Source organism: Callospermophilus lateralis, chromosome 2 (assembly GCF_048772815.1).
Source record: "Callospermophilus lateralis isolate mCalLat2 chromosome 2, mCalLat2.hap1, whole genome shotgun sequence".
In the NCBI taxonomy this organism is placed as follows: domain Eukaryota; kingdom Metazoa; phylum Chordata; class Mammalia; order Rodentia; family Sciuridae; genus Callospermophilus; species Callospermophilus lateralis.
Genome location: NC_135306.1, coordinates 26,797,181 through 26,810,566, shown reverse-complemented (window position 1 = coordinate 26,810,566; position 13,386 = coordinate 26,797,181). Strand labels below are relative to the sequence as shown.

The following is a 13,386-nucleotide window of genomic DNA, read 5'->3' as shown; positions in this document are numbered from 1 at the left end:
ATGAAGCGAGGTGGGAGGTCATGTTTTTACTTAAGATGTTAATAACTATTGTACCTCTTGCAAAAATGTACTTAGAGTTGGAATGCAGCAATGGAAGAGTAACCCTTTAACTTTTCTCTGAAACTCAACTGCCATTCTCAATAGTTACGACTGTTTTTCTTTTCTCCATGCTTCCCTTTGTTTCTTTACTACTGGTAAGTCACAATTTTTTTCTGAAAAATTATTTTTCTGGCTATCAAGTGAGCTCTTACATTTTGAAGCAGTGCTAAGTAAAAATTTTGTTTATTTATACATTGTGACTTTCCTTTGCTATTTGTCACTCTGAATTACCTGGGAAATATTTTTCAAAATGCATATTTCTTCTAAGCAGACAATTGGGCCCACTAACTGAGAAGGGAAACTGTCCTATTTTTTAAAAATTATTTTATTTATTTATGTGGTTTTAAGGATTGAACTCAGTGCCTCACACAGGCTAGGCAAGTGCTCTGCCACTGAGTTATAGCCCCAGCCCTGTCATTGTATTTTAAAAAGGTTTCCTGGTTGCTTCTGATTTTGTTGCACCTTCTCAGTTGATGATTGATAATTTATTACAAAATCCCAAAGCCCTGTGTTTCTTCAACTCAGGCCTATGGTTCAGGAAAGGTTATATAGTCCTTAGTTAATAATATCACATATTCCACTTCCTTAGTTTGCATTCATTTTAGTCAAGATATTGCACACCTACTGTGGACTGAGGATACAGAAATGAGAGATGGTTCCTGGCAATTGTTAACTTCCCTTTCCATCAGCTACTCAACTGTTTCCTCATTTCCCATAGCAGCCATGTACCAAGGGCCCAATATAGTAGATTGTATAATAGCTATATTTTCAACATCACCCTTTTCATCTCTGCCCCTTGTTAAGTGGGGTATTTATTAACTTCAGTGGCCCCTAGCCCTACTGAACAGCAAAATCTGAGGTGAGGCCTGATATTTGCATTTTTAAAAGTTCCCCAAGTGGGCTAGGTATAGCTCAGTGGTAAGAGTGCTTGTGTAGCATACGCAAGTCCCAGGGTTTAATCCCCATCACAGCAAGGGAAAAAAAAAAAGTTCCTCAAGTGGTTCTGATGTATACCCAAATTTGAGAACCACTGGTTTGGTTTATTTAATTCCTCCTCATCCGTAGTTACACATTTACTCTAACCTCTCATTGTGACTTGATTCTTACCCACAGCAAAACTTCTTGACTTTTTTTTAGTTCCATCTCTCAGTTGAAAAACAGTTGTAGTCATGATGTAATTGTAAGGTTAGTACCACCACTACTAAAAAGCACTGGGGATTGAAGTGGAGTTAGATATAATGAAGAGCTAGTTACAAAACTATTTTTCTATAAATACTTATAATTAAGATTAATTAAACCAGACATGGTGGCTCATGTCTGTAATCCCAGTGGCTCATGAGGCTGAGGCAGGAGGATCTCAGGTTCAAAGCCAGCCTCAACAATTTAGCAAGGCCTGAAGCAACTAAGCGGAAAAACCCTATCTCTAAATAAAACATAAAAAGGGTTGGGAATGTGACTCAGAGGTTCAGCACCCCTGGTTCAATCCTGGTGTCAAAAAAGGAAATGATTTATTAAAACTACTTATTTTGTATAATTATCAACATTCAGAGTTGAATTAACTTGGAAGGAGGAAGATTAATGTGCAATTAATATTTTGGTGACTTTGTGAATTGGGCAATTTTGGGTGAGCTATCCTGAATGACTACTCATTTTTTCCTAGAGGAGAATTTCATTTTAGATAATTGGTTTCAATGAACTTTTGAAGAATAATGGTGAATCATACTTAACTCATATTAAACAGATAGTCTGAAGACTTAAATGTTTTTGATACAATTTACAAACCATGTTAAGCCAGTCTTATTTTTGACCCCTTCTCTTCTTATGTCTTTCTATTGCTATATCAAAAACAGTTGTTTTCATACTTTTTTCCCCTTTTTGTATACAACAGAGTGGTTTTTTCAAATGAAATATTTCCAGAAGCCTGAGCTAAAAAGAGAAGAGGATTGCTGGTTCAAGTAGGGAAGGAGCCCTAGAGCAGGTGTCTTCCAGAGTCCTGTAGCAGCCTCTGTGGCATCTGTATAGTTCAGGACATGGTTTGAAAACTACCCATTTCAAAATACTTTGTCCCCCAACAGATAAAAATAATGCTACATTAAAAAAAATTCAGAGGAAATGACTGTTGTCTTTTCCCCTTAGTTCAAGATAAAATATTTGAAAATACACAGACCTTTTATAAGGTCTTTTGTGTGTGTTGGGGAGTGTATTGGTAATTTAATCCAGAGTTGCTCTACCACTGAGCTACATCTTCAGTCTTTTTTATTTTTTGAGATAGGATCTAACAAAGTTGCTAGCCTTGAACTTGTGATCCTTCTGCCTCAACCTCTGGAGTAGCTGGGAAGGTTTTTAAACATTCCTGATTAGCTTATATGAAAAGTATCAGAAAGAAAATTGTGATGCAGTGTTTTTTTCTTAATGTCAACTTAAGATGTCATTGACAGAATGTTTATAGAATTTGCTTTCTTACTACTTAATGACACCCCCCCCCAAAGGCATATACAAATGTTTATTTTGGAAAGTAGATAACACATTCAATAGAGAATGGGAGCAGTCTCAAAAAAGAGATGCCTTGGGGTAAAGCAAGGAATATTCCTAGGGAGCATGTGGGCTATCTCCAGAGGGAGAGACAGCAACCCAATAGTGTGGGACACTCATGTTTATAGAGGGCAAGTGCTAGGGGTTGAACTAGAGGTGGAGGCAGGGTGGAGCTACACAGTTTTGCACCAGTTTCCCTTTGCTTGTGCATTTCCTTAACATGGCATGGGCCAAGGGCATGTAGCTCAAGATTGACAATTGTGCTTTCTGCATGTCAATGGCTAGTGGGCATTTCCTTTAAGACTTTCTCTCTTTATCCTAAATCCCTGTGTCCTATGTAATGACTTTTAATATTATATAATAAGTATTAACTTAGAAAACCTGGTTAAATCAAACTTTAAGAAATTAAAATATGTATTTATTCAGAATAATGAGTATAAATTTTTCTTCATTTTTATTTATTTGTATCCTCTGTTTTGGAGAAGGTCCCCAAAACGCTTCTAGATTTCTTCTACCCATCAAATGTTTGTTCTCCCCCTTCCCAGTAGGAAGCAACTACTAACCGCCTACCTGAACACAAGTTTCAGAGAAAATTTAATCTACCTGTCCTTAATCACCTCAGTTCATGCTGTCTGTTCAAATAGAATTTATAATTAATTACTTAAGTATCTTTTTAAAGAAATATCTTTACAAAAAGAACTTTTAACACCATTTTGGAAGAATTAAACCAACTCATGTAAATGTTGTTAGGTATAAAGTTCTGCTTAATATCATTTACTAGAATGTAGACAAAGTGGTCCTGAATTCACTGTTTAATTCTCTGAAACTGCTTAATAAATCTGCTAACATTGACAACATTTAAGTAATGCATAGTGCAGTCACTTAATCGTGTAAAATGACTTTAAATCATATCTTTATTCTTATTTTGCATTTTTATGGGATTTTTATTACAATGTTGTTTGATAGCTTATTAAAATTTACTGAGTTGATTTCTCCTTAGGAAGAAAAATTCTAATGCAAATATATTGAAAAAGTGTTATTTTTTCTTTTTAATAGTAAGAATATACATTTCCCCTAAATAACTTTATCATAATCTTATCCCCAAAATTATTGCTTTTTAAATGTAATGATTTGGTATATTTAAATATTATTTTAAAAACATGTTCGGGCTTTAATCTTTTTGGAGGTTTTAGAGCTAGTGAAAAGCCTAATCTTGTCTAGTTTACCATAACCCATCATTTGATAGAAGAGGTCATTTTTTAATAGCAGAAATGCTTTATAATACTTGATAAGCTTGTGCATGGATTTGTACAAGTGCTTTTTCTCTTTTTAAGAAGAAAAGATCGAGATCAAAAATACCTACTGCTAATAAAAAAGATTACTTAGTTATGATTATAAGAAATCTAGCTTTCCATTGCTTTTTTTTTTTATTAGTGCATATTAATTTTACATTGTGGTATATTCTTGACTTTGCTTTATTTAAATTTAATTGCAAATATATAAGCTGTAACCCAATTTCTTTCTTGATTTTTTTTCTTTCAGTTAATCTTGTCTCATTTTGGCATTGTTTCTCATTTCAACTGTGTGTTCTTTGTATAAATCTTGCTCAGTCTGCATGACATTAGTGTTTTCTGCCTGCTTTGTATTAATGGCTTCTTACATTTGAATGTTTATAATTGGTAGTTCTCTTCAATAATAATTAAAATTAAATGATGCTGTTTCTGCAACATAATTAGAAATATTTTAAACATTATTTCCATAATATGTAATTTTAATTTATGAAACATTTCCAACATAAAATACTTGTTTTTCTTTTTTTTCCTATTTATATAGAAGTGGTACACCATCCCCCAAACGGACATCCGTAGGTTCCAGGCCACCAGCAGTAAGAGGCAGCAGAGACCGTTTCACTGGGGAATCATACACAGTGCTAGGTAGGATAAACAATAACTCTTCACAGTCTCAAATTAAAGGCACCACAGCCACACTGATAAATTTTCTACTCCTCAGAGCTAGAGCAGTTTCCTGTGTATTGAATGAATCTTTGCAGAGGTTTATCCCTATTGAAGCTTAATTACTTGGGGGCTTTTGAAATTTACTCATTAGTGATACTTTTAAAATTCTTATTTTAACTTACTAGTGATTCCTAATTATGTATAACCCTTGAGAGTTTGGTAAGGAAGAAAATTCTGAAGAATTTTGTACTCGGGAAAAAAAAAAAACCACAAAAGTAAAGTTAAGCAAGTACTCTGCATTTAGTGTCATGTTAACATGATTATTTTCAAAGAGAAATTGAATTTAATTTTTTGAATTAAATTTGTGGAATGAATGATACATAAGAATCTGTGTAATTCCTGAGAAAGAGATTAGAGTCAAGTCTACCTTTCTTATCTTTTGTAGGAGACACTGCTATTGAAAGTGGACAACATTATTGGGAGGTCAAGGCCCAGAAAGACTGTAAATCCTACAGTGTGGGAGTAGCATACAAAACTTTGGGGAAATTTGACCAATTGGGAAAGACAAACACTAGTTGGTGTATCCATGTCAATAACTGGCTACAAAATACATTTGCAGCAAAACATAATAATAAAGTCAAAGCTTTGGATGTTACTGTTCCGGAGAAAATAGGTGTATTTTGTGATTTTGATGGGGGTAAGTTTACTTAATTTTTCATAAGTCATTTCATCATAACTACTGATGTTTCAGTACTTTTCATTGGTAATCATCTCTACAGAATTTCTGTTAATATCATGGTAAGGACATTTTGGCCAACTAGGTTTTGATCACAAACATAATCTCAGTACTAGAGTTAGCCTGGAAGGGCATATTATGTCGCCTGGAGCTCTATAAAAGCATTCATTTATAGTATGCTAAGTCTGAAATATTTTGCTAATTTTAGTCTTAAACACTAAAATTTTTCTTGTTTTTATTCCTTCCTTACTGTTCTATTACCCATGTATAAACAATGGTGAAGTCAGATTTTTTGAGTTGGAATAAACCTTAGAAATTATCCAGTCCATCTTCCACACAATATAAAATTTGTATTACACTATTTCTGCAGGAGTTGCCACTTCTTTGCTCAAATAACTTTTTAGTCTGAAGATTATTGTCTTAGAAGTCCTGTTTCTTGGGAGGCTCTTGATTAGGTTTTTCTAAAATGAACTCACTTCACCTCTCTGTAATTTGTGAAAGTGTTGTTTTTAAATTCTGACACCTGAATAAACACAGAATTATATTTTGTAATTCACACAATAATTCTTATTTGTTAAAATGCATTAAATCGATTTCTTTTCAAATCCTTATAATCTCCTAAAGTGATATACTATGTCAATGCATTTCTTAAAACATTGGTTTTACAATGTTTCTTTCCAAGTTGTCACTTTAAACTAATAATGGAAAATTTTTATCATTTTAAGTCACATTGGGTCCAGATAATCCCATGCTGTCAACTTAATCACTCAAAAAAGGAAAAAAAATTAATTTGGGCCAATTTATTTTTAATGATGACATATGTCAGTTTGGTACATTCTTTTTTACTTATTCCCTTTGAATAAGATAAACCATTTTCTACAGAATGACAAATTTATTGGTGCACTTTAAAAAATATATATGTTCAGCTACCAGGACAATATTTGCTATCATCCTCTCTCCTTTCCCATATGGTTATTCTATATAGATGATAGGGAGAAGTAATTTTAGCTAATAGCATAGAGTACAAAGGGGGAAGCTGTAATGTAGGATGTAATCAGATTCTGAGAGCCTTGAAAAAATGTTAATAGACTAGTCTTTTATAGTGGGGAGGGTTGACTGTGTGCATTTTAGAAAAATATAGTCATATGATGATAATCTTGTATTAGAAATATTAGAAAGTAAGTGATTAAAGATGGAAGAGATTACAAAAATAAAGAGCATAACATGTTTTAGGAATTAGTCTAAAGTATAAGGCATGACCATGTTTATTTTGTTAACTATTAAATTGTTATTGCCTGCTAAGTGCTTTTAACACAGGAAGTCCTAATAAGTATTTGTTAAGTGATTGAAAACAAAAACCCAAGCAGTTGGAAATCAAGAATGAAATTGATGGTGTAAAATTTATAGAACTTGGTAACTAAATATAGGTTGGGGGAAGCGACAAAGAAGAATGGAAGGCAGCTCTGAGGTTCCAGCCAGTGTGACAAAGAGGATGGTAGTGTCAATGGGTTAAAGAACAGAGAGAGTCCAGTGGAAAACTGAGACTATAGCAGGACAACCATGTGACATATTTAGCAAACATTTAGAAATTCTTGAACTCAGAAGTAGAGCTGAAACTAAATATTTGAAGCAGCAGCACAGAGTGACTACTGAAGATTACACAGAATAATATGCTTGAACATTATTGCACTGTTGTTACTAACTTTGCAATCACGTAGTTTACTTCATGTTTTGAGATAATCATATATATAAAGCACCAAGTACTTTAACAATATACATAAATGGTAGTTACTTTTTCTTACTCTCTGGTAGCAACTGGTTTATTAAGAGAGCATTTCATAAGTGCTCTCTTACACAGACAAAGCAGCTTCAAAGCAGAATAGGAGGAAAAGGAAGAGAGAGAAAGTATCTTTAGGGTTAGGATTCAAACCAAGAATATAAAAGTCATTAAAGAAAGGCTTCATGAACTAACAACAGTCCTAAGGAGGAAATCAGATCAGATTAGATAAGAGGTCAGACGGAGTTATTTTAAGGCATGATCCTGTTGAAAGACAGACTGTGAGGGGATTTGAAAATTAACAAAGCTGAAGCAGTGATGAATATACTACGATTTCAGAGACTGGAATATGAGTCTGGCCTTAAGTAGTTAGTATTTTAAATATAGTAAGCCTTAAATAAATAGAGGATTTGGGTAGAGTGAAAATAAGGAGGAAGAAACTTCCTTGTTTTTTTACTGGGCTCATGAAAATTTTTGTTAAATAATGATAAATATTTTATAGCTGAATAAGTACAACAGTGTCAGATTATGGTTGAAACAGTATGGAGATCTTAAAAACAAGGGGAAGAAGAAGAAAACTGGATTAGGGCATTTTCTTAAGCATGTTCACTGATTTTTCTAGTGAAAGTAAGTTCAATCCTTAGAGTTTGTAATAAAAAAATAATGCAAAAATGGGCCTTAAGTTATGATTTTTGCATGACTACACATTAGACTTTATTAGAGTTATAATTTCTTGTATAATAAATAAGGCTTTTTTCCCTCTTTTAGGTCAGCTTTCTTTTTATGATGCAAATTCAAAACAGCTGCTGTATTCTTTTAAGACAAAGTTTACTCAGCCAGTACTGCCTGGTTTCATGGTTAGTACCTAATTTATATTTTATTTGGTTTGACAACTTTCAGAAGAATAATCTTTATTATTTGGGAAGCAAACATCCTATTTTTTTTCATATTCATCTCCCTTTATCCATTCCACTCTCTGAAATATGCAATTTTTCTGTACAATTTTGTTGAAGTCAATGTTGATAAATAAAGGTACACAAATCATAAGCATGTAGTTTAGTGAACTGTTATAGGGCTGTATGTGCTTTTGTAACTAGACCCTAGAATAAGAAAGAGAACATTACCAGAACTTCAGAAGCCCCTGTGCCCATTTCCAGTCCCTAATGGCTTGTCTCCAAAGTGTAACCAGTACTGCAAATTTAAATACTTAAGTTCATTTGTCACTTGTTTATATATAAGTGGAATTATATCTTTCTGACTCCATATTATATGTGTGAGATTTATCCATGTACCATGTTGTAATTCCTTCATTCTCACAGTTATATAGCTTTCCATTATATGAATATATAATAATTTACCCATTTTAATTTAGTTGAATATGTGGATGGTTTCCATTTGGGACTGTATATATGTGTATATAATTTCAGATCTACTCAGTTACAGACTTATTTATATAAGAAAATTCATATTTCATACACTTTGAAACATGGATTTGAATTCCTTATTTTTAAGCAAATGTTGTTGCTCCTTCCAACACCTTAACATTTTACATTTCTCCATAAAGTTAGGCTACTGTGGGAAATTCCAGGATCCAGTAAGGTCACCATTATTTTGGTGAGAACTTTCCTTAATGTGGTTACTCCCTGTATATAAATCAGATGATATAATTCAAGTACAGGTTCTGTGGAATGTTTTTTGTGTGTAGTCTTTCATTACCCCTAAATATAATCCCCCAATATGAAGAGGAAGTATTTAGGATATATAAGGGTTGAAAACACAGTGCTTTAAATCTCATGACAAATAGTATTTTTTTATTCTAGATACCCTAAAATATTAAACTTAATGCTAACAAAGACTCCTGGTTTTTCACTGAAATCAGAAGTAAATAGTGAATAAAGTTATTGCGCATGGAAAAATTATTAGAAGATATTAGATGGATTGTTTCTCTCTTTGTTATTTTTTTATTGCTTTTTTTTTTTTTCACTTCACTACAAATCGCTACTGTATTGGATATTTTTGGCTGTTTTTCCAAATTGGCCAATTAGAGACAAATTGTTTACCATATGGCACTCAGAAGAGATTTTTTTTTTCAATTCATAGGTGTACTTTTATAAAAGATATTTCACTTGTAATATGAATCTATTTCATGTAGATAGGTACTGAGTTTATTCATTGTTATTTTCATTCCATATAAGGAGACTAATTACACATCTGCATCATAAGATGCTTTAGGAAATTATTTTAAACTTGTTTTTTTCTTCTTTTAAGTCTTTTGTTTATTAAGTAAATGAGTATTAATATTTTCATTTATAAGATTAATTTTTAAAGCCAGGTTTATGAGCTATAATTTATAGTACTATATAATTCTGTGGGTTTTGACAAATGCAAAAACAAAACCACCATCATGATCAAGATATAAAACATTTCAGCACTATAGAAAATTTCTTTATATTCCTTTGTAGTGGACGCCTCCCATTACATCCAGCCCTAGTAATACGTAAACCATTTTTAGTCCCTGTAGTTTTGCTGTTTCCACAAAGTCATATAAATGGAATTGTAAGGTATATAATCTTTTGTTTATGTAGCATAATGCATTTGAAACTCATCCATGTTGTTGTGTTTGTTAGTTTTTTTTTTTAATTGCTAAGCGGGTTTTCATATATGTATACACCACAGTTTATTCATTCATTCATTCACCAGTGGAAGGACATTTAAGTTTTTTCCAGTTTGGGGCAATTATGAATAAACCTGCAGTAAACATTCATGTGAGGTTTTTGTGTGAACACACAGTTTCATTTCTCTTGGGCATATATCTAAGAATATATGGTAGGGTTCCTGAATTACATTGTAACTGTATGTTTATAGATGCAAAAATTATTAATAAAATATTGGTAAAACACATAGAAAAACACATTTAATAGATACTGCACCATGATCAAGTGGTTTTCATCCCAGGTGTGCAAGGTTGGTTCAACATATGCAAATCAATAAATGTAATTCACCACATTAAGTAGAATTAAGGACAAGAACCGCATGGTTATCTCAATAGATGAAGAAAATGTATTTGACAAAGTCACACCCATTCCTGTTTAAAACACTAGAGAAGCTAAGGATAGAAGGAACTTATCTCAACATTGTAATAGCTATATATGACAAACCCAAGGCCAGCATTATACTGAATGAAGAAAAACTGAAAGCATTTTCACTGAAAACAGGAACAAGACAAAGATGCCCACTCTCACCACTCCTATTCAACATAGTTCTTGAAACTATAGCCAAAGAAATCAGGCAAGAGAAGGAAATTAAAGGAATACTAATAGAAAAAAAAAAAAAAGCTCAAATTACCCCTGTTTACTAATGACATGATCCTCTACTTATTAGACCCAAAAAACTCTACCAGAAGATTTCTAGAGCTGATAAACACATTTAGTAAAGTAGCAGGATACATAAATCAATCACTTTCTTATACTCTACACGAATCTGCTGAAAAAGAAATTAGGAAAACTGCTCTCATTCACAATAACCTTTAAAAAAAAGTAAAATAAAATACTTGGGAATTAACCTAATGAAGGATGTGAAGGACCTCTACAATAAAAACTAGAACACTGAAGAAAGAAATTCAAGAAGACTTAGAGGATGGAAAGGCCTCTCATGTTCTTAGATATGCAGAATTAATATTGTCAAAATGGCCATACTACCAAAAGCATTATACAGATCCAATGCAATCTCCATCAAAATACCAATGACATTCTGCACAGAACTAGAAAAAGCAGTTCTAAAATTCATTTGGAAAAATAAACCCAGAATAGCTAAAGTAATCCTGAGCAAAAAAGAACGGTGATGGAGGTACTGCAGGCATCATGATACTGGACATCAATATACTATAGAGCTATAGTAACAGAAACAGCCTGGTACTGGCACCAAAACAGACATGAAGACCAATGGAAATGAATAGAAAAACAGAGACAAACCCACATAAATACAGTTATCTGATGGTAGACAAAGATGCCAGAAACATGTTGGAGATAAGGTACAGTTTTTAATAAACAGTGCTGCGAAAACTGGAAATCCACATGTAGAAGAATGAAACTTGACCCCTCTCACCCTACACAAATCAACTCAAAGTGGATCAAAGACCTAGGAATTAGACAAAAATTCTGTAACTACTAGAAAAAAATGTAGGCCCAATGCTTGAACATGTTGGCACAGGAACTAGCTTCCTTCATGAGACTACTAAGGTCCAATAAATAATACCAATAAAGACCAATAAGTGAGATGGCATCAAATTAAAAAGCTTTTGGCCGGGCATGGTGACACATGCCTGTAATCCCAGCAACTAGGGAGGCAGGAGGATTGTGAGTTCGAAGCCAGCCTTAGCAGAAGTGAGACACTAAGCAACTCAGTGAGACTCTGTCTCTAAGTAAATACAAAATCGGGCTGGGGATGTGGCTCAGTGGTTGAATGCCCCTGAGCTCAATCCCTGGTGTAGAAAAAAGAAAAAAAAATTTTGCATGGCAAAGGAAACAAGAGTATGGAGAGGGCATTGAGAATGGGAGAAGGTCTTTGCTACCTGCTCCTCAGGTAGGACGCTAATATTCAGAATATATATAAAGAACTCAGAAAACAACATTAGGAAAAACAACACAATAAATAGGCAAAAGAACTAAATGGACACTTCTCAGAAGAAATACAAATGGTCATAAATATAAGAAAAAATGTTCAACATCTCTAGCAATAGGGCAATGCAAATCAAAACTACATTGATATTTCCTAATGGCAGTTAATAATAAATGTTGGTGAGGATTGGGGGGGGGAGTATACTCTCATTGTTGGTGTGATTCCAAATTATTGCAACCACTCTCACTTCTCGGTACGTATCCAAAAGATCAACATATTATAGGAATGTAGCCACATCAATGTTTATAGCAGTATAATTCCAACAGCTAAGTTATTAAGCCAACTGAGGTTCCCCTTCCAACAAATGAATGGATAAAGAAAAAAAAATACACACACACACACACAATGGAGTATTACTAAGCTACAAAAAAGAATGAAATTATGACATTTGCTGGTAAATGGATGGAATTGGAGACTATAATGCTAAGTGAAATAAGCCAGTCCCTCAGAGTCAAAGGTAAAATGTTTTCTCTCATATTCAGAAGCCAGTCCAGAATAAGGGAGGGGGAGTGGGGGAGAGAAAAGGTGAGGGAATTCCATCAGAATTGAAGAAAGATTAGTGGACTATATTAAGGGGATTGAGGGGCAGGGAAGAGGGACAGGATAAGGAAAGAACAGTGGAATGAATCTGATCTAACTTTCCTATGTACATATATGAATATACAATCTCACCATCATGCTTAACCATGACATTAATAAAAAAAACTAATAGATCAGGAGAATAGAGGGAAGGAACATAGGGAGGAAAGAGAAGAAGGAAAGGGCAAGTACTGGGGACTAAATTAGAGCAAATTATGTTCTTTTATAATTATTTCAAAATGAATCTTAATGTTACATATAATAAAAAGAACCAATAAAAATTCTTTTCCCTTAAAAGCTTTGTAAAAAGCTACCAAAATGTTTGCCACAGTGGCTGTACCATTTTTGCATTACAACAACCATGTTTAAGTTTCTCATATCCTTGTATCATTTGGTATTGTCAAATTTTTCTTACTGTCCATAAGCCATTTTCTTACTGTCCATAAGCCATATATAGTGGGGTTTTTATCCTGTTGTTATTTGCATTTTCCTACTGACAAACGATGTTGAGCATATCTTTTCATGCACTTATTTTCCACTTGCATAATTTCTCTGGTGAAGTATGTGTTACAATTCTCTACTCACTTTTTTGGGATATTAATTTGTTTTATTTCTTTTTTTTTTTAAGAGTCTACATAAGAGAGAATTTTTTTTTTAATGTTTATTTTAGTTCTCGGCGGACACAACATCTTTGTTTGTATGTGGTGCTGAGGATCGAACCCGGGCTGCAATGCATGCCAGGCGAGCGCACTACCGCTTGAGCCACATCCCCAGCCCCTTAATTTGTTTTCTTATTGTTTTAAGAGTTCTTTATAAATTTTGGGTATAAATGCAAAAGCTTTTGCAGATATTACCTCCCAGTTTATAGCTTGACTTTTCATTTTATAGATATTTCCAAAGTGAAGTTTTTTATTTTCAGATGAAGTCCAATTTATCCAATTTTTTCCCATTTGTGGATAATGCTTTGCCTATACATGCCTGTACATATGCATGGCATACAGGTCACAAAGATTTTCTCTTGTGTTCTTCCT

The 13,386-nt window shown here is 33.4% G+C and overlaps 1 protein-coding gene across 1 annotated transcript in view; it reads left to right on the top strand.

Annotated features, from left to right (window-relative positions):
- The window catches only part of Fsd1l (fibronectin type III and SPRY domain containing 1 like), a 70,020-nt gene that overhangs the window by 50,274 nt on the left and 6,360 nt on the right, over nt 1–13,386 (top strand). Inside the window, exons 11-13 of the mRNA XM_076845728.2 lie at nt 4,465–4,565; nt 5,032–5,283; nt 7,868–7,956. Of these exons, the coding sequence (XP_076701843.1) occupies nt 4,465–4,565; nt 5,032–5,283; nt 7,868–7,956 (442 nt within the window). The remainder of the gene's footprint in view (nt 1–4,464; nt 4,566–5,031; nt 5,284–7,867; nt 7,957–13,386) is intronic.